Here is a 21,078-nt window from a genome sequence, read left to right on the forward strand (position 1 = left end):
TTAATGTTTCACAACTTCTGTGCAACTGTGCTACTATAATTTGAAAAAACTCACAGGTAAAATTTACATTTTCACTAATCTTGCTAAAACACTTGCTTACATATTTATCATTTAGCCATCTCTATCCAAGACTGAATGATTCATGCCAAGTGCGACATGAGGGTAAAAATTCTACTTTAGGGAAAGAGGAGGCAAGTTTGTGTTAAACGTGTGTGTATGGGTATGTTATATGTGTGTGCTTGGAAGCAACATGAAGGGTTTCTGTATTGCCTAGCACACAGGCATAAGGATGAAAAGCAGATAAGGATGTCAAAAATATTCAATAAGTTGTATATATCACATTGCTTTCCAGTCTCTCTTAGGTATGTCACCATCATGTCTGCCTGTATTTTCATCCTGCATATGTAAAGCAGCTTGCGATCTAGTCCTCCTAAATGAAAGGTGATACAGAAATGTAAAGGATTAGTATCATTACAAAAATAGACGCAAGCAATATGGAAAACATTCCCCACCAGGTTATAAATATGCTAATGCAAGTCAAATCTGGGACCTTAATTGCTTTACCAGAATTCCTATAAATGCACAGAAATTAACCTCAGAATGTCCTGACTAGTCCTGTACATATTAAAAAAATGAAATAATAATAATCCTTGAGATGTATTTCTCAAGGTTTGTGAGCCAGATTTCTTCTGCTCAAAAGCCAGCAGCCCTGCCTCAGTGTTGGTTCAAGTTAGCCCCGTTCCCCTGCTCCTCAAGTTCATGGAGGGCAGAAGCGGGTTGGAATAAAACATTGCACAATCCTGAACAAAATGATACCCCTTGCGAGCAGCTCCAGGCCATACCATCTAGATTTAGCAATGTAGAAATGTTCCAGCAATGTACTATTTTGATAATACGCAAAATAAAATTGCTGTCTCATGTTGTAGTTAAAGCAAACTCCCACCTCCACTCCCCACCCACCTCAGGTCTTTGTGGCCAGGAGGAATGTGACTGCAATGTAGCCGGAGGTGGGGGACCAGACCCACAGCAAAGTGTTCTTCTTATCCTGACAGCTCAGGGAAGCACAAAAAAGCTGTGCCCAAAAGCAATAGCACTGCACTAACTAGTGCTTCTTCTCTTGGGGAGGGGTGGCTTTGAGTAGCCCCGTTTCACAAGCAGGAGGTGGCACAGGAAGATGCTGGGAGGCCGGTATTGTGTGGGACTCCATAGTTCCTTGAATAGGAAGTGCAGCCTGAATGGTTGTTGTCTGTGATAGCTAAAGTGCTGGTGGTTTGCCAGCTCAGGTCTCCCTCGAAAACAACCCTTCAGTTCCCTTAGAGAAAGGGAGGACTCACAAAAGACAATTTAAAAAATCCTTCTCCCTTCCCACCCCAAAGTTTCTCTTTCTGTGTGCATTCAAGCCAAGAAAATCCTTACAGCCTCAGAGAGTGGAACCTCAGACCTATCAAGGACCTCACCATGAGCACTTCCTCTATCAAGAAAAAAAACCAACCACCATACCACAGACAGATACAGACCTATTCAGAAGAGGCGTTTCTTCCCTTTATGTGATCCCACAACTAATAATGCCTCAGGGGTATTTTACGGTAATAAGAGCGGGATGGGTCTTCTGGTTCTTCCCAGAAGGCAACAAAGGCAGTCTGTTCCCACAGCATGACCTTGGACACCAAAGACCTACCTGCAGAACAGCTGAGCTGGCTCTCCATCGGTGGCTCCAGCAAGACAGCATTGAGAGCAAGATGATCTGAACACAGATGAGTGCAGTAATACTGCACTCCAAGGATGGAGATGAAACTTCTGTGGAGCTCCTGGAAACGTATCAGTGTAGTTAGTTTTTATCCAACCTATATCTTAGATTTACCTCTTTGTCCCTCACTGTCTGCCTGTAGAATGTAGGTACCCTTTCCTTCTTTCTGCACTTGCCTCTGGTCCATTTAACCTACAATTCAGACCTTGCTTTCTGAGGTGTTGAATCACACATCCATCATGCCTATACACCATCTTTAGCATCCTGACACCCCCCAACCCCTGGCCCAAGGTACTCCTACAGAATAAATACTAACTACCAACCAGTCCATCCCACAGCTGAACATAAGGGCCTCTGGGCTGAGGCAGATGTGGACAAAAGCTCCAGTAGGCTGCAGACCTTAGCATTTGTGGAGTGAGTTTTCCCTATGCCCTTGGCAGTCAGGACTTTACCATCTCAGAAGCCCTTACTATTTGCTGAGAATTGCTAAACTGGAGGAAAGTGGTGAAGGGGTTGAGGGCTGGCTCCTGAAAGGAAAACCTTCCTTGTTTTCACCCCTGAAGAAAAAAGGGCACAAACACATCTCTCCTCCCTCTTCCCCTCCCCTCCTCACTGCCTTTATAGAGCATAGGGGCTGGGGGGGTCAGGGCATTCCAGCGGCTGCTGGCCAGTATCCTGGAAACTGTCTCCTTTTTCCCAGTCCCAGCCCCTTTTACGAAGGAGACAATGCAGACATACAGTGAGTGCCTTGTGCATCACTTGGGCCCCCAGGCCCTTTGACACGGGGATTTCGTACAGTGGCTAACCCCCTCCCCTCCTGCCCTGAGGTACCCCACACCCAATCCAGGGGGCTTCAGCCTCGCCTTTTCCAGGCTGATCCAGAAAGAAATTGCATGCCTTATTTTCCCAAGCAGCTTGAGAGAAATATGTGTAATGTGATTCCAGGGGAATAATCCAGATCATTCCAGAATTTACCCATGGGTCCTTTTTGGTTTATTTACCCAGGTCTCTTCTTCCCCATTTCTTTCACTCTTTTGTCCACCCACTCCCTTGCCCATCTCTCCCCAAGAGTCCTGCATGTTTCCCCTCTTGTCTTCAGTGTGTTTTGCTCTGGCCTCGTCACAGAGTGGAAAAGGCTGCTCCCCACTCCAGATGAGAAGTGGTCTCCATCCAAAGTGTGGCTTGGCTTTCTTTGTTTGTTATGTCTTGCTCCAAAGGCAAAAGCTCAGTCAGAGGACTTGGAGAAATTAGCTATTACAATATCCCAGTGACCCTCTTTGGCACACGTGCAGTGATACTGAGCCCATTTCTGGGGTGAAGCCACAAGCCTGCTGCTAAGTTTGTAGCTGAAGGCCTCTGTTGGACAGTGATGCCCTAAAAAGTGCCTGGGTTCATTCACACCGCAGGAGATTTGGGCTCAGGTTTGTTTGTTCATCTAAAGGATGGCTTCCCAGTTATCAAGACATACTACAAGCAATTGCAATGACATTTGCTACATCAGCTCCACTGAGGTCTCTCACAAGAAGATTTGAGCTATACTTCTTTGATTTCCTTGATCTCTTCCTGTCCTAGAAAATTGCTTTATACAGAAACCATTTTACAGGATACCTGAAGAAATATCATGAATTTAATACAAAATACCAGCCTGTCTTCAAAGCTGTATTACCTGTCATAACTTCTGCTTCACCCAGCTAATGAATCACAGCACTCCTCCAGGCCATCACAATCACTTCAGGTCTCTTGTCCTTCCTGGCTACTCCCTTCCCAATATTGAGGCCAGTGCTCTGCACTTCTTACACGGGCAGCTGTCTAGTGACACTGTATATGGGGAAGAGCTCCCTGGGCACTTTCTTTAGCCAATGCTTGATACCTGCTGCAGTCAGGTAACAAGCTGTAATAACTGCTGTAATTGTACCTGCATCTTCTCCTATTCATCACCTGTGCATAGCATTTCCCAGAGTGCTAGAAGTTGTGCAGTCCCCTGCTGCATCCCTGATGCCTCTCTTTCCCACAGATACAGGGGAAAACACTGAAGCAGTCCTCTTAAACACCTTGGATATGCTGCTTTGCACCAGAAGTCAAAAAAGCAGAGGGAAGAGAAAAGAAATAACTCCAGAAGAGACAGTACAATCTCTGCGGAAATAGCTTCTCCTGGATTCCTGTGCTAAACATGTTTATTGGCTGGTGGGTTGAGCACCCATTGCACCAACTTTTGTTTTAAAGCAGAAAAAGCACAAGGCAGATGTAACCAGTTATTTATCATACAGAGAGAAACTGCTAGACGATCTGTGTTCACCCAACAGACATAGCTTGTGAGTTTTCGCCCTTTGCTGCTGATCCTGGGCAGCCCTTACTCCAGCCCTTACTCTCTTCTGCATGTTCCTCCATGACACAGGACCAGCACGGCAATGCAGGCTGGTCCCAGCTCCTGTACCTGTAGCCCTCTGGCCCAGCTTTACCTCCCCTGGCCTTGTGACACATGAGGCTTTGACAGGAAAATTTGCACCCATGAGGAGTGAATCCATGTGTTTGCAGACTAGGGGCATTAGTAGGAAGGAGCAGGGGAGCATGCTGATTTGGGCACCCCTCACACAGGCACAGTACAAGTTGTCCCAGCTGTCAGTGACACCCGGAGGGATAAACTCTGGTATTCAAGTGTCTTACAAATGTGTTTGCAGTGTTGGGTCAGTGATGGCATGCCTTGCTCAGACAGATGATTTGCAAACACCTAAAGGAACTAATGTTATATATGGGCTTTGTGTGAATTATCCCTTATGAAGTAACCAGAGATAAATTGAACATTTATTTTTCCTTTCTGCTATTAAGGATGCACTCTGTATGTGACAGAGAATTATGTATATGCCACAGTCGCTGAGGCAGACGGGGCCTGTTTCATGGCAGCTCTGGAAAATAAGCTTTTATTCTTTCCAAATTACTTCATAAGAAGAGTCATCGGGTTTCTTGTGGCCCTGTAATCATGTCAGGGCTGAGGCAGAAAGCAGAAGTTTGTTTGATGCTCTTGCACCCAGAAAATATGTCCTTTTCCAGAGCATGTGGCTTCTTCCATCACAAAGAGAGAAGGATTCAAGGCAAGCTTTCTCCCTGGAAAAGAAACAGCCTTTTGCTGTTTATTATGGTGCTTCCTCCCTCCCAGCCAATGCAGCTACATTTACATGCATTGCCTAGCACTGTAAATCCTACCCAGGAACGGTTCTTGAGCATGGCTGTGCAGTTTTCTTCAGTCAAACATGTTTACATGCTAATTTACTGAGATCACAGCAACCACACCATCCCATCTGCACCCTGCCTAACAAATTATAACTCTGTGTTATGGTGGGTTTGAACATCTGACATGTTTGATAATAAAGGGATGGGCAGCCAAGCAGTGGTCAGTGCTGCAGGCTGCCCAGGAGAGGGGGTAGGTTTGTAGGGCCACTGCATTGCCCAGTGTCCCAAGCTGGGGGGACAAACAGCCCCCATCCCAGGGCAATGAGCTGCTCCTCTGATCACTAGCAACTGGCTATGCTAGAGGTGAATGGGGACACTTCTGAGGCTCCCCAGAAAGGCTTTTGACTGGTCTTCTGCATGCCACTCCCCTGCTGCACTGCAAGATCACTAGATAGCCCTGGAGCATGTCACTTCCTAGGCAGAGGTCTGGAAGAGCCTTGCACAGGTGGTTTTGGGGCAGAAAGCATCTTACAAATGGCTTGCACAGTCTCACCTACCAGAAACATCAATCTACCTTTCTCTTGCATCCCCAGCAGAACAGCATAATCTTCCTTTCTTCCATCTCATGTCCACCATAGGAACCATAAGCCATTTCACACATTGTGCACTACTAACCAAAAGATTCCCTCTTGTAACAGAGGCATTATGATGTTTCCACAACATCAGCAATGATTCCAACTTGCTTGAAATGTCAGGGCTCCAGGGTGAGTCTAAAGCCATTTTTCATTTCAACATGATAGCCTCTACTTCCCAGGGGCTCCAAAACCCCAGCTGTGAATTGAAAACCTCACTCCAGAGGTGCTTCAGTAAGAAATGTTTCATTCCTACCCTGGGCCGTGTCAAAATGATGGGCTGACCAAAATATTTGGTTGCAAATTGCTTAGCACCTGTAGTCTTCAGAGACACTCAGAGCAGGTTAACCCTCCTGGGGGGCTTTCTTTGAAAGAAAGTGATATATTGTGCTGTTGACAGAAAGTTATCTGAGACATGGGATGCGACAACCTGTGTGGGAAGAGGGCAAGAAGATCATATAGTGCTTAAGTTGAGATCCCTTGCTCTATTCCAATGACTCCTTAGTCTGGAAATTCTCTCTGTGTGATCACCCATGAGTAGAGCCAGTACTGTAGAGATGGGAGAGAGGACATTATTAACCATGTGAAGGCTAATTTCCTACACTAGGCAGTGGAAGCCTCTTTGCTGGGCTAAAGACTGTGGTTAATCACACTTCATTACAAGCTGAAGTAAAGCAGCTCCAAGGAGTTTGCAACCAGCTGGTCAGCAAAGAGGAAAGGCCATAGAGGGAGGAAGTGTGTTTCATAAATGGGGGTAAGTAGTATACATTATGAGTGTGCTGGGAATAAAAACAAGCTTGTACCAGTGAATAGTGTGCCTCAAATTTCAGACCAGTTCCTGTGGGCCCACTTAAAGCGTACTCCAGTTTTCAAGAAGTCACTGATTCCAGCAATATCCCCAGTGTTTAGGAGCAAGGAATGTTGCCAGGCCCTCTAGAGCGAAGCCTCCAGAAATACGATGGAATTATTAAGTGCATTTAGCGTTCCTGTTTATTGTTAGAGGCATGATGTCTCTGCTTGTCTGCTGAGCTCCTTTTTTTCAGGCAACACTCATAAATTCAAGGAAGAGATAAAAAATGGCCACAGCTCTGCTTTTCATACCGGACAGGGTCGTTTGAGTCATTTGGTCTTGGTCACACCTGGCTGCTACGCTGTCCCCCACTGATCTCTGTACAGAGGTCTTATCACCACCATGCTGATGGATGGGCTGTCTGAGAAGGGAAGCCTGATACAGCTTTCAGATATCCTAATAAGAATGAAGCAGACAACTTTTGGAATTATTTTATGTAGGTTTGCTTCGGTTTGTTTTGTTTTTAATAAAATGTAAAGTTTTGAGTTGGTTTTGAGCCAGAATGACAAAACAGGTTTTTATTTACATGTCACATTCCCGGGGGAGGGGAGCATGCAGCTAAAAACTGGTGTGTTTCAGCCATGGGGAAAATTGCCTTCCTACTGCCCCTCCTCTTTTTTTTTTTTTAATTGGAACAAACAGACACATAGTAAAAATGTGAGCCAGATTCTTCTTTTTTTTTGCTAATACTATAAAACAGGGAGCAAAGCCGGCTTCCCCTCATTTTCCCTTACTTCTTTATTCTGTCCTCTCTCTGCCAATTGGAAACAGAATGCAGAGAGTTACTTTGTCTCTGGAAACAGCTCTTGCAGGGCTGAACTGTGTTTTCAAGGGTTTCCAAATAGAACAGCTTTTTGGAACCTACATGGTCTTCCTGAAGTTTTAGGGGGGAGATCTGAGAAAATAAATTCATATTTTCTTCTGTCGAGCTTGTTTGGTGAGGGGAAGAACTGGGGAGACATATTCACAGTGGAAATTACGTTGGCAAGTTCCCTGCTGACTATTCAATATAAGGAGAATTATACACAAATACGAATAAAAAAGCTAAAACTGCCTGTCCTTTTCCTATGTTTTTTTTCTCAAGCACTACTGTCAGCCTTTCCCTATCATAAACAACCAGTCCTTCTGAAAGTACTTTGTTGTCTGCAAAGCGTAGGCTGATAGGAGCAGAGTGGTGGAAGGTATATGTCCTTCTCTTGACACTCTTCAGCTCCAAAGCAAACACAGAGATCCTTCATTAGTAACACTGCAGATGCAGATACTGTTTTTCTAAATCAGCAGTGGAAAATCAAACAGAATCAAAAAGCAGCTCTGTAGCAATAAAGCAAGGGAATAGGCTTCACAAGTAGTTAGTTATGATGATTAAAATCCTTGCTCAAAGTCCAAAGTAGTTTCTAACGTTGTGCCACATGTTGCTTTCCTTCTTTTACAGAGTAAGATGGAGTATTAAATGAGACATAGCAAGGAATACTCTATTAGAATCTTTGCTCTGGAAAAGATTAGGAGAGCATTTGGTTTTCAGTTTGAAAATAAAATGAAAAAGTCACAAGCCTTGAAGGAACTTTCCAATGTGGTTTTCATCTGGCTTGGAGGGTTTCTTTTGGAGAACAGAAAGCTGAAAGAAGATAGGAATTAGGAAAACATGCTGTGACCCGGATAGAAATTATTCAGCAAAGAGGGAAATGCAGAAGCAAAACAGTATGTAATGAAAGCCAAAAATCTTCTTTTACCATGTTTGTCTCTCTCATTTCTTCTGCAGGGCCAAATATTTCCAGGGGAAGAAGGTGAATGGAGAATTTGATATCCGAGTGGAACAGGTCAGTAACAAATGAATTTGGCTACAAGAAATGTGTGTGGACAGGACTGAGGTTTTGATCACAGACAATCTGTGGATATCTCTTTCTTGAAGAAAGGAACTAATGAGCCTTAAGATACGTCCATTTTATGGAATTGTGGAAGCCATAAACAAAAATATCTTAATTGGCCACCGGTTCATCCTCCCTACCTTTGCAGAATCAGTTGCTATTTCACCTTAAAATACAATTTTCTATTCTGGTGATGGGATTATAATTTCTTCCATTAGAAGACTACCTCACAGCTCTGTATCTATGTCTGAAAAAGTGTAAAGCCAGTATACAACAGTACATGGTGATGTTATGTTCCACATGAGATCTATACAAGTCTTCTGACTTACCCTGATTTAAGCCTAAAACCTTTGACTGAAGTATGCAAACCAACTACATATGGCAAAATCTTTTAATCTGTTGAAAGTCCATAACCAGTAAGGAGGTTCAATGCCTGTTTTCTGATGTGCTGTGCAGGGCATTGAATAAATTCCCCGTTTCTCTTTTAGCCTTCACCAGCCATTCATTTCAGTCGAAAACTCTTGATGTTGGGTCTGTCCCCTTCTCTCTGTGTTGGTGCAGTCTGTCAAAATGAAGTCCCAGTATTGACTGGAACTTTGGATGCTGTTGTCAAAGTAGAAATGCTTATTAATAATCATTTGCAGGCACCTAACTTGAAAGCAGGCATAAGGAGAGATGTAGAGATGAACTGGTGATCCTGAAGGAATCATATGGTTGCTTTATACTCATTAGGGCTATAAAATTACTTGGATGGATAAAGAAATGTGTTGAACGTTGTTTGAATGACCTGATTTTTTTCTGTCTTCATAAAGCTTTTGATTCTGCATCGTGTGTGTGTGCACATGTGCATATGTGTGTGTATAGAATTATTAATGCAGTGATTTTGAAGACTTTCTCAGGACCCATTGTCCTTGATAAAGTGCTCCTTCTCCTTTCAAAGGGGTACTGTCCCATTGCCTACGACTGTACATGAGCACATATATTCTGATCAAAGGCTGTGTGTGGAAAAGTTAACAAGTTTGGTTTTGGTTGGGTTATTTTTGCAACTGTGATACTATGAACACTTAATTTTCCTTTTTATTGGTATCACACTTGCCACCACTGGGTGGTATTAGGAAGAACAATTCTCACTTGCACTTCCTTATCAAGGTCTTTATTTTACTGGCTCCTTCACTAAATGTTCTAAAAGACAATTGGAAAGGAAAAAAAAATTCACACCTTTCACACAGAAGCATGAAATCAAGTAACAATTCAAAGTTGTCCTTCAAACCCCTGATCTAAGCCACTACACTGCTCAAAGCAGGGTGAGCTTCAGAGCTAGACCTGGCACTCTTCAAAATGACCTGTTAACTCCTTCCTAAACCTCCAGCCTCTGCCTTTCCCCTTATAGTCCTTCTTCTCGAATGTTACTTCACTTGAAGTCCTTATAAAGAAACTATCTTTAAATGGTTGGTGAGTGGAGAAAGACCAAAGTGGACTCTTGATCCCTGATGGCTTAAACCCAGTAATGACCCTCATCATCATCACTGGGCAGCTTATCGCATTTTTCCAAGGACCCTTTGAGGGAGACTTTCCCAGTCTGTCGCTTGAAATCCTTCACATAGGCTGAATGTCCATGCTTGAGATGAGGCACTAAAGTGCTCCAAGTAAAGACTGTAAGGCTGGTGTATAATCCTGCTGGTGAGGACCATTGCCAGAGCCCTTGCAGCTTTCCTTGTTGAGCATAGTGTCTGCAGCTCTGCCCAAGGGAATGAAAAGCGCAGTGGGTAAGACAGATGAGGAACAATGAACAGAGGTCCTGCCTGCTTCCCTTGAGCTGCTCCTGCCCCTTAGACCAGGCAGCCAAGCCTCCAAGTAGTGGGCACCGAACTGCTCTTGGCTCACCCGGACCTCAAAAGCAGAAGGGATGATCACTTTCCCCAGCTGGATCACTGTCAGTCAAGGGAAACACAGAAGCTGCATTATCATGGGCAGTCCCTGAATCTGACCTCTCCGTATCACTGAGCCCAAGAGAGTGGCTCTTCTTTCTTCAAACTCTGTTTTTTTGTCCCCTTGTTTTTTCTTGCCAGTCAATCCTTGCTCAGTATTTCTCGAAAATCGATTTTCTTTCCTTGCTCCCACCCTAATTACCTGGAGCTTTCCTCTCTTCTTCCTCAAGAACATGCCCAGGAGCCTAAAGTGTTGTGGAACAGGTCCCCTGTGGCTGAACACAGACCCACCCAACCTGAAAAATGAATGTTCATCCATTACAGGGAAAAAAAGCAGGGAATAGCTCTATTTACCAGACTCGTCCACACCCTTGTCTTTAAATGCCTAGCTCACCAGTCTTCAATACTGTAACTGACACATGAATGGTACATAGACTGTGCCATCATGCTCAAGCCCTGTTCAGGTATGAGTAATATCTGCATCAGATCAAGGTTTGACTCTCCAGCACCCCTTAAGCCACTTGGTCTGCTCAGGAAGTTCATTTAGTTTTTCAGTTTTCCATCTGATCCTGCCTCAGATAACCACACGTTATTGACTCAAATAGGAATACAGTTTGCCTTTGGAAAGTTTTTTTATATTTTATAGGAAAAAAAAACACTTTTAATCTGAAAAGCTAAATAGCAAAAAAGGTTTGAATGGCAGAAAACAGTGAAAGGAAATATCCAAATGTTAAGTACTCTTGAAAAACCACATTGGGAAAAAGCAACTGCCCTGTTTTTCTGACAGTGCTAATTTTTTTGCCATTCCTCCAGGATGCTCTGTGGTTGGTTTAAACTGAAGGGAGAGTTTGCCTTGTTACTTTTTCTCTTCCTTTTTCATCTCCATCTCTATTACATCTTTATTCTTTCTTAGCAAGCCATTTCGGAAGTCTTTGGGGGGAAGCGGTGCAGGATAGTAGGTGATTTTTTCTTTAAGTCATGACATCACTTATTTGTAATGGAGCAGGAGTGCTGAAAGCAGCACTGCCTCTCCCTCTCTCAGCAGTGGGAAGTCACTTATCTAATCTGGTTCTACACCCCTACCAGCTCTCAGAGCTGCCTCTCCCCCTTGGCTGTCATCCAAGGAATGCAAGACGTATGTGATCATGCTGTCTCTCTCCATCTATCCCCCACACCCAACACTGTCAAAGGCATTGGCTGATTTCAGCCAAATTGGAGAAACAGGCAGAATTTCAAGATATTGAGTTACTACAAGAGGTGAATTCAGTTCAGATACTGGGTAATCTACAGGGAAGAGACTATCAAATGCCATCCTGCTTCTCAGGGAGCTGCTTCTGTAAATCTCAGTTTGTATGAAAATAGATTTTATGGACTCTCAAAGAAGGTTTTATAGTTCAGTAACACAGAAATGAATTGTATGACCTTAGTACCACCGCAAGGTCCTTGCTGTTCAGCTGTGTCCATTACCAATAGTGAAAAGCAATAGACAAGACATGCTGTGGGCACCGCCTGGTACCTGTAAATAGGGGAGAGAGTTGTAAGGGATAAGGGTGGGCACAGTCTTTCTAGCCTCTGCTGTTTCCTGTCACCCCTTAAAATGAACATGAAGCCTAACTTTGTTTCCATCTTTGTTTCTTCTGATCTTCAGTGTAACACCCAAAACATATTTATTAAGGTGCTTTGGAGGCTGCGGGACTTATTATTGGCTGCGCTAGACTGAAACCCAGGCATGCACAGCATTGCCTTCTTACTGTTGACTGCAGGGGGAGAGATGCGGGGTTGATTGAGGGCTGGAGAGGTGAGAACCAAGTGCAAGTGAATCAGGCCCCTTTTTTCTTTGAAGGCAGTTTGGATTTCATTTTGATTATTTGGATAATTTTTCACTACAAGTCCTTCCAGAGCAATGATAGTTATCCATAAAATCATGGAATGGTTGGGGTTGGAAAGGACCTTAAAGCTCATCCAGTTCCAACCCCCTGCCACAAGCAGGGACACCTTCCACTAGAGCAGGTTGCTCCAAGCCCCGTCCAACCTGGCCTTGAACACTGTCAGGCATGGGGCAGCCACAGCTTCTCTGGGCAACCTGTGCCAGTGCCTCACCACCCTCACAGTAAAGAACTTCTTCCTAATGTCTAATCTAAATCTCCCCTCTGTCAGTTTAAAGCATTCCCCCTTCTCCTGTCACTGCATGGCCTTGTAAGAAAACCTTCTTCAGATTTCCCAGGTCCCCTTACGCACTGGAAGCTGCTCTAAGGTCTTCCCAAAGCCTTCTCTTCTCCAGGCTGAACTACCCCAGCTCTCAACCTGTGTTCATAGGAGAGGTGCTCCAGCCCTCTGATCATTTTCATGGCCCTCCTCTGGACTCACTCCAACAGGTCCACGTCCTTCTTGTGTTGTGGGCCCCAGAGCTTAGCCGTGTACTCCAGGCGGGGTCTCATGAAAGCAGAGTAGAGGTGGAGAATCATCTCACTTGACCTGCTGGTCACACTCTTTCAGACTGAATGAAACACGGATCAAAAAGCGAAAATCTGTTTGACCTATTGCCATTAAAATCCTGACGGTTTAAGCTTTACTCAGTGTGGGTAAACCCCTAAGCTTTAAGAAGCAGCTGAGTCTAAAAATACTATCCCTATTTTATGCTAAAAATAAGGTTCTTAGATTTTGATTCATACTGTTGCTTTTACTTGTCTTATGATTTCTATCTTTGAGAACTGCTGTATATATATATTCAGTTCTTTTCTCTAGAAATACAAATGCTACAAAAATTCCTTTACATATGAAAAGTGTAAGTTTGATTAAATAGCTCTAAAGCTGAGTTTAAAGAAGAATCTTGAAGTGCCACAGGAGATGACCACATGCTTTTAGTGTTTCCCAAAGTTAATTTTACTTTTGTCTTCTCCGTCTTTCACTGGCCAGAAGAGCATCAGGAAGCACAGTATCTTCAGGAAGGGGAGGAATTAGACCATAGGCCTTATGCTCCGTCAAATGCCTTTCATCACCAGAGGCAACTGGTAGTAACTCAGCAGCTTTCCACACCCAATCTGCCCTGTCCCAGAGAAAATTAAGCTTTGCATGATCTAAGGATTTCATATGACTCTGCAGTTTCCCATATAGATCATAACATACCCAAGGCGAGGGGCTCCTTGGGCACTAGGTGTGCCACATGTATAACGTGGACGCCACATGGGTGCGTATCCCTAGCACATCCAGGTACAAACAGAAGAGGGCAAGAAAGCTGAGGCTGAGACCTGGACAATCCAGGCCCATCGAATAGACTGTGACATTGTGGGTGGTGGCCAGATGAGTGGACACTCACTGTCTGTCTGGGAGAAAGATGCCCACAAAGCAGTATGTGCAGAGCAGGGTCACTGGGATGACCATGGAGACCTGATTTATGAGAGGAGGCTGAAAGAGTTGGGTTTGTTTATCCTGCCAAAACAAGCTGAAGAAGACATGGCTGCTTTTAATAAATACTGGTTTCCAAAAGGGTTTGGTGATAGGGTGCCTGCAGTAGCAAGGGGTTAGACCTATGGCTCTGGTGCGCTTTTCCAGTCCTATGCACTGTGTTGACCAACCAAGGGAGAGAGGAGAGCACAGACCTAGCAAGGAAAGCAAACAGCAGCTCTTAGACAGGGCCTGCCACCTTTGGGGTACCTTTCCTTCAGACATTTCCCAAAGACATTTTAATATATGCAGAGACATCTTTCCTGGCATTGACTCATTGATGGTGGAGGGGGGTGGAAAAAGTGCAGGGGGAGTGATGAGGCCAAAAGGTTCATCTAAACTTTTATTCCTGTTGTTTGTCCACCCGTCTCCTTCCCACCATTTCCTGCTGTGATGAGGTGGGTCCGTCTGTCTGCCTGATACACATTCTTCTCACACAGCTCATCCACTTGTTCCCGCTGCCTGGTTTATTTTCATGGAATGATTATTCAGTGAACTCCTATGTACATTCTTCTGGAAAAGTCTTGTGGTATAGATTATGACTCCATTGGCAGCATTGTCAGGAAAAAAGTTGTACTTGGCGCTCGCAGAAGATAATTGTAATACAAATCATGAATTCCAAGTCCGTTGTACTTCCCGTCCTAAAGAGGTATTTTCATGGGCTGCACAAAGTGGTCCTTTCAAAAGACAGAGTCTGATAGGCCCATGTGTGATGAGAGGTAATATTAGTCTCTCATCAAATAACTGCATATTTTTTATTCAGTATATGTTTAGGCTTGGGGGTTGGTTTGTTTTTTTTCAAGTGAAAGCCAAAAAGCAGTTCAAGAACAGCAACAGCAGTTCTCATAGCTTTGCCACACACGAGCATTCAGAAACTATGAGTAAAGAGACCTGGAGAAGCAGCAAGAATGACTTGAAAAATAATTTCTTACATACATAGTATCTTCTTGTTTTATTATGATTTTTTTCCTTCCATTGGTTTTTGGAGAGTTCATGCTTTTGAGCTATTTTTTTCTGGGATGAAAAATTTAGAAATGTGCTTTTGCTAAAGTCACACCACTTCTGAAAAGAGAATTCAATACACAGTTCCAAATACCATCAGAGCTGATGCACCAAAAGGCACTCACACAGGTGAAGGTATGTGGACCTTCAGTGTCAGCACTGTCTGCAGCCTAAGAATATGCATCGTATCTTCAGCACTTATGAAGAGCAGTTGTAGAAACTCTCCTTAGAGCCAAACAGCAGCATCCCCTTCCCAGTTGGACCTTCTCCATGCTTTTCTCCCAGAGAGCAATCCCAGCACTGCGGGTGGGTGGGGAGGAAGGTGCCTCCCAAAGGGATGATGTCTCAGGAAAGAGACATAGGGAATGAGGGTGTGTAATCTCTAATTCTGCATGCATGTGCACACCAAGCCCGCGCAGCCCCAGCTCTCCCCCATGTTCACATCCATTTGATCTGTTCACCCTTCTGCCTCTGCAGGATTTAGGGATTGCTTACTTCCCCCCTGAAATGCTTATGATGGTTGTAGTGAAACTCTGCTATCGGAATGCAGTCTGGTGTCTGCCAAAGACTTTCTTTCCTTGTACGTATCGGAAGATCCACTAAAATGTAAGGCATAAAATCCACCGAGGAATGTAAGTGATTTGAGTAGACAGTAGTAATTCCTCATTCCAAGTGCTTAAGCCATGACATGGACCAGCCTGTTATCCTGACTGCGTTTTGTGTCACAGGGCAGGCGGATCAAAACAGATATGTAGTGAGAGTTGGTGAGGAGTTTCAGGAGCAAGACTGGGAGAGTGGAGAGCCTTGGTCAGAGCACAGTCAGTGGGTAGGGAAAAACGAAAGGATACATGGAAACTGGGGAGCTCCAGACATACAAAAGACCCACTGTCCTGCAAGCTTTGTGGCTCCAATGCCACAGGTCAATCCACCTTCTGCCACGTCCATGCAGGTGAGAAGGGCTGGTCGGAGTAACTACCAGATGGGATCCTGATGTGGGTACTCTGCATTGCCCCAAAAGCCAGTGTATGTGTTATAGCATATAGCATGTTGCACTGAGGAAAACACGAAGGTTCCCTGGTAGTGCTAAAACCCGCTCTTATTTCTGTGTATGTGCAGTATATATGCAAATGCATATATAAATGAAAATATTCACACAGAAGTTTACAGCCTTGTGTCTCCCTTCTAAGCAATAACTAGCCAGAGCAGCTTTTAGCTAATTATGTACGGAGGAGGGTTTAGAAAATTCAGTAGCTAAAAAAACCCCAATGTGGTCGTCACTGCATGGACAAGCCTGCTTGCTTTAAAAAATATATAAATCAGCCACCATGACCCCAAAACATAAATCTGAAAACCTGTCTTGTATCCCTACTTCTGCATTCCTCTGCCACAATGAAGATGAACTGGCCCTCAGCATCTGCTCAAGCGGCAAAATGGAATGCTTTCCTGGGCTTCCCCTTTGACATGCAGGGAGAAGTTTATTAAGGACATCTGCCAGATACCAAACTTATCACAGGATGATTGAGGCTGAGAGGCACATCTGGATATCTCATAGTCCGATATCTTGCCCTGAGCAAGGACACATAAAGCAGGCTTCCCAAGACCATGGCTAATAAAAGTTTCATGGTCTCCAGGGCTGCAGACTCCACAGCCTCTCCAGGCAACTTGTTCCAGTGTTTGACAATCATTGCAATAGAAAGGGAGTTTTCTTGTTTTTAAGTGGAATGTAGTGTTTCTCATTTTGTGCCCATTTCCCCTTCTCTTTTCCCTGGGCACCACTGGAAAGAATATGGCGCCATCTTCTTTACTACCTCCTATTAAGTTTTTATAGATGTTGACAAATCTCCCCCTTTTATGCATCAATCATCAATGGCAGATTCACAAGACAGGAAACGGAAGGCAAGTCAGTAGCTGAGACAAAGCAACGCAAGGATTGCTGTGGATCTCAAACAGAATCTGAGCTAAAAACCAGTCACTTCACTGCACATATGACAAATCCATGCTGGAACATATGGACAGCAGTATTTTATGTAAGGTGAGTGGCCTTCTTACTCAACAGTGTCTAGGTCTCTGCTGAAGGATCAGGGGGAGTTTGGACCATTGCAACTCAAGGAAGTTGCAGGCCTGTCAGAAAGGATCCCGGTGACAGCAACAACATTAATCGATGTGCTGAAAAACATCACCTACATGAAAATGCTCCGGGAGTGAGGCTGGTTTTGTCTGGGGAAAAAAGAAAGGAAGAGGGAAGGGTTAGCTTTCAGGTTCTGCAAGAGAAAGTAATGGACAAAAAAAAAATATACAGTCTTAAAATGTAAGGGGAGAGATTTAGGCTGGATATTGGGAAAACTTTCCAAGGTTGTTAAGGCACAGATCGCCTAAGGAGGTTCCTCACCTATGGAAGATGCAAGAAGACCGTGTAGTATCTGCACACAATGGCAGAGGTAGACCTGATCCTGACTCAGGAATGAGAGAAAGTTATGTTATGTCTTGAGGTCTTTCCAGCACAACTTTCTGTTATTCTATGAAAAGTGCTAAAAATCCACCTTGAACACATGCTTCCCACAAGTCATTAATAAGTATAGCTACCAAGCCAGGTGTTTCTAATATTACACAATTTAGAAAGACAAAATCCTCCCTGTTTTATTATCAGCAAACTCTAAAATAGCTCACCAAAAAGATCTCCAGCACCTAGAGAACACTGATGGGAGAAAATGAAAATAGCTTAAGCTTTAGTTCAATTGATCTGGAGAGATTTCTGAGTCTGGATACCTGAAATAGGCATTAACAGAACTGTCCTAAGAATATCTGTGGGCATCCTCCAGGTCTGGGCCTCATAGAAGTATGCAATACTTCTATTCCCACAGTCCATATTACGTTATTATTCAAGACAGATTGTGTCACGTTTGTCACACATGGTTCAGTCTTCCCCTGAATGTTTTTGCAGACACTGGCACCATTGCAAAGCAAGTATAAAACACCATCAGGCTAATATAATGCCTCCTTCTATTTGATGAGTCCTAATACAAATGACTCTGCAAGACCACAGGGCTCCAGGGTCTCCTGTGTTCTGCATAGTTACCTGTCACTCTATCTGCACGGACGGCTTTCAAAGACCTCTTTGTCTGCAAGGTAAACTCAGGCTGGAGATGATCTCAGACTTGAAATCCCAGCCAAGGGAAGTCATCAGGCTACAAAACCCACAAAGTTAAAAATACAGGGAGCACTGGAAAATCAACAGGAAGCAATTTCTGCTGACTGAAGTTTTCAGTCTTCTTCTAAACGCCAGCTAGCAGCGGCCTGTGGGGTGGGACAAAGCAGCTACATGAAAGCAGCAGCAGCCCTTAACTTGGTACCTTAAAGAATGAGCAAATGTCATGAAAAGATTAAGACTGTCCCTCAGCTGTGATGGTATATCTGGATATTTTGAGGGCAAGGTAGTTGAGTTCCCCAGACCATCTCTTCTCTCCTCCCTTCTTGTCAGGGTCCCCTGGACAATGGTTGCCAAAGGGGATTTCTCCTTTTCTTTTGGTTCTTGACATTAGCAGGCCTGAAATTGGTCCTGGCAGTTTGGTATGAAGTACTTACCATCTCGGGGGATTCCCAGGCCTGTTGGACATTAGGTGTCTGAACACATTTTTGTTTGGTCTGACTCGGGGCAATGCCTGTCAGACCAACTTACTTAGATCATAAGTACCAGCCATCAAATGAAGATTGACTATTTCTACCCCCAGCAAAGCAAAGTGCTAAGCTTTTTAGTGCAAAATCCCAGTGGAAAAAAGTTACAGAATGAAAACATAAAAACATGAAAACACAGACCTAAAATTTTTCTTCTTGCTCTGGTGTTCACATCAAATGATTGCGTCCCTCGGCTTCAGAAGCTGAAGATGCAGCTCAGTAAGCCTCTGCCTTCAGAGTGGGACATCTCTGAGGCATCTGAGGCATATGCAGATACAGATGCAGGAAAACTGCCGTTTCATCTCCCCAGTCCATAGAGCCTCTTGAGCCGATGTGTAAGCTGGCAAGTTTGCCTTGACCCACTAGGGAGCTCACTGATGGTACACAGACCATCCGCTCTTGGCTGAAATTCATCAAGGAGGACTCCCCCCTCCCTACCTCCATTGAGATTTTTTAAATATATAAAATGCAGGTGCCCTGTAGAGGGACATATTTTCTTATGTCTTATCCAATATGATCACTGAGGAAGTATGGCTGTGGCCAAGACAACACTGGGCAATCTCATAAGAAAGCCCAGCCAGTCACCTGAACAACTGTCATTCCCTCTGTTCATATGCGTGTGTGTCTGTGTGTGTGTGTGTGCGTGTGTCCTTGAAGCAGGATTTATTTCCTGGCAACAGGAATTTTCCCCCTCCTTTCATTGTAATTGGGAGTTACAGTGATGTAAGATCATGTAAGGGTGTTGCTTTGAAAAGTTTATACAGGGCCACAGACATGAAATCTCATTACATCATTGGGTCACCAGTCTACAGTCATTGCTTTAAAATTAGGTGGATTTGAAAAAAAAAAAGGAAAGTTGGAAGTGATTTCTTCATTTGTCGTCTGGCCTCTGAGCATTTACAGGTGTACTGGTTCTCCACTGGCAAGTTTTTTCCATGCGTTCATGAGGACAAAACATACTTTTTTCAGTTTGGGGGGAGTGTCTGTATAAAAGTTATTCCTGGCACTATCTTTTGGTTCCAGCTAGTAGAAGTATCAAAAGAACATTAAATAGTACAAGGATCTCAATAAAATTACAAGCATTAGCAGCAACATCTATGTGCTATGGTATTACATGGGCAATGGTTAGAAGAGGAGTTTACAGCTGCCTAGTCTCTATCATACTAAGTCTGAAAGAAACACAACAGGAAAAGGGAAAAAAAAAGCTGTTTAAAGGGAGAAAACCAAATTTTCTGTCTCAAAAAAAAAAAAAAAAAAGAAAACCTGATGAGTTGTATTTGTATACAGAGGCACTAATTTAATATAGGATTCTGAACCTATACAGGTATGTTTGCATCAAGCCGGAAAGGGACAACTTGCATGTCACAATAAGAAACTATTCTAGTTTAAGGTCTACTCATTTGCTCATAAAGAACAGAATCAGGATTTAGAGACCAAGATGAGCACTGATCAGCTAATCCTGGCATTCTCCTCCTACAGAGAGTGAACTGAGACCACTGAGTCTTGCTGGCACTTCTGAGGGGCAGCAGAGCCTGTGGCCATGCAGGAGGATTATCACACCTCTGGCCCAAGTTAATCATTCTGATTTGTGCCTTAACCTTCACTGACACCTACTGCAGTCATAATCGCCCTCACATACATTGCCTTTTGCTCCCCGTAGCTTAAATATTCCTGGCCAACATTTCCAGCCATATAAATCACACCTCTTTGAAAATATAAAATGTTTGAATAATCGAGCAGTACTGTTAATAGTCTTCCCAGCTTTGCTAACCCTCTGATAGTTAAAATCTTAATAAATAAACCAGATCAGGTGGGTTTCTGTGCTTATCACCTTCCTGCCGCTTAATGAGGCTTTTCAGCTATTTAGCTATTTAGGTTTAAATCTTTTGTATTAGGTTTATAGCTGGCCAGTGGCATGACAGCCAACTCAGACATAATTCTAAAACTGATGTTTCCAAGTGGAAACTTGGAATTTGAATTCAAATGACCTTACTTCTTTTATTATTATTATTATTCTTTCCTGTATGCGTTTTTCAGCTTGCTCATTCTTAATTCCTGCAGTACTTACTACTGCAATAAGCCTAATCCTTTATACTTGTACACCCCAAGAGTGGGAGCCATAAATACTTCTGCAGTCTCTCCAGGGCAAATCAGCTGTAATTGGATCTCCCATTGCCTCGCAGAAAAAAAAGGAAAGGAAAATAAGGAAAGGCGCATTCCAGCCAAAGACAATTCTATGTCTGTGTCTGTGTGTTTGTGCCCTCGAGTAACACTCTGTCCTTTTGCTCTGCTCTAGGCTGAGTTCTCCGAGCTGAACCTGGCTGCTTATGTCACAGGCGGCTGCATGGTGGACATGCAGGTCTTGAGGAACGGCACCAAGGTGGTAAGGTGAGGAACACCAGCTTGTCTTGAAAATCAGGATTGCTGGAGCAATGTTGGGGCAAGCAGGATGACTTCAGGGTCTGATTGGTACCTGAACTAGGGCAGCACAGTCCTGAGGACTTCAAGGTTTCCTGGAAGCAATGGAAAGACTGACCTGGCTGATGGTTTTGTATAAGGTCTCAGATGCACATTATGCCATACAGTCATTGTTTCCAGTCTAGACCCTTCAGGCAACTACAAATGCCTCCTTTTTGGGTTCTTTTTAGCCTCAGGCCTCCCAGTAAAAGGGACAATGAATCTTCCTTTCCCTTGATTTTTCTCTCCTGTGTCAGCTAACCCTCATTGTAAACAGTGGCTTGCATTCATTATCCTACCTGTGTTAGTAATA

General features: G+C 43.8%; 1 protein-coding gene across 5 annotated transcripts in view; it reads left to right on the plus strand.

Annotated features, from left to right (window-relative positions):
* SYN3 (synapsin III) overlaps nucleotides 1–21,078 on the plus strand; it is a 256,004-nt gene that overhangs the window by 82,754 nt on the left and 152,172 nt on the right. For all 5 annotated transcript variants that reach the window (XR_009741803.1, XM_061445081.1, XM_061445079.1 and 2 more), the window contains 2 exons: nucleotides 8,157–8,214; nucleotides 20,605–20,696. Coding sequence is in view for 4 of the 5 variants with exons in the window: in XM_061445081.1 (XP_061301065.1) it covers nucleotides 8,157–8,214; nucleotides 20,605–20,696 (150 nt within the window). In the remaining variant the exon portion in view is untranslated. The remainder of the gene's footprint in view (nucleotides 1–8,156; nucleotides 8,215–20,604; nucleotides 20,697–21,078) is intronic.

Source organism: Pezoporus flaviventris, unplaced genomic scaffold (assembly GCF_033815535.1).
Source record: "Pezoporus flaviventris isolate CSIRO_AGI_PZ_B2104156 unplaced genomic scaffold, CSIRO_AGI_Pfla_v1 ptg000002l, whole genome shotgun sequence".
In the NCBI taxonomy this organism is placed as follows: Eukaryota; Metazoa; Chordata; class Aves; order Psittaciformes; family Psittacidae; genus Pezoporus; species Pezoporus flaviventris.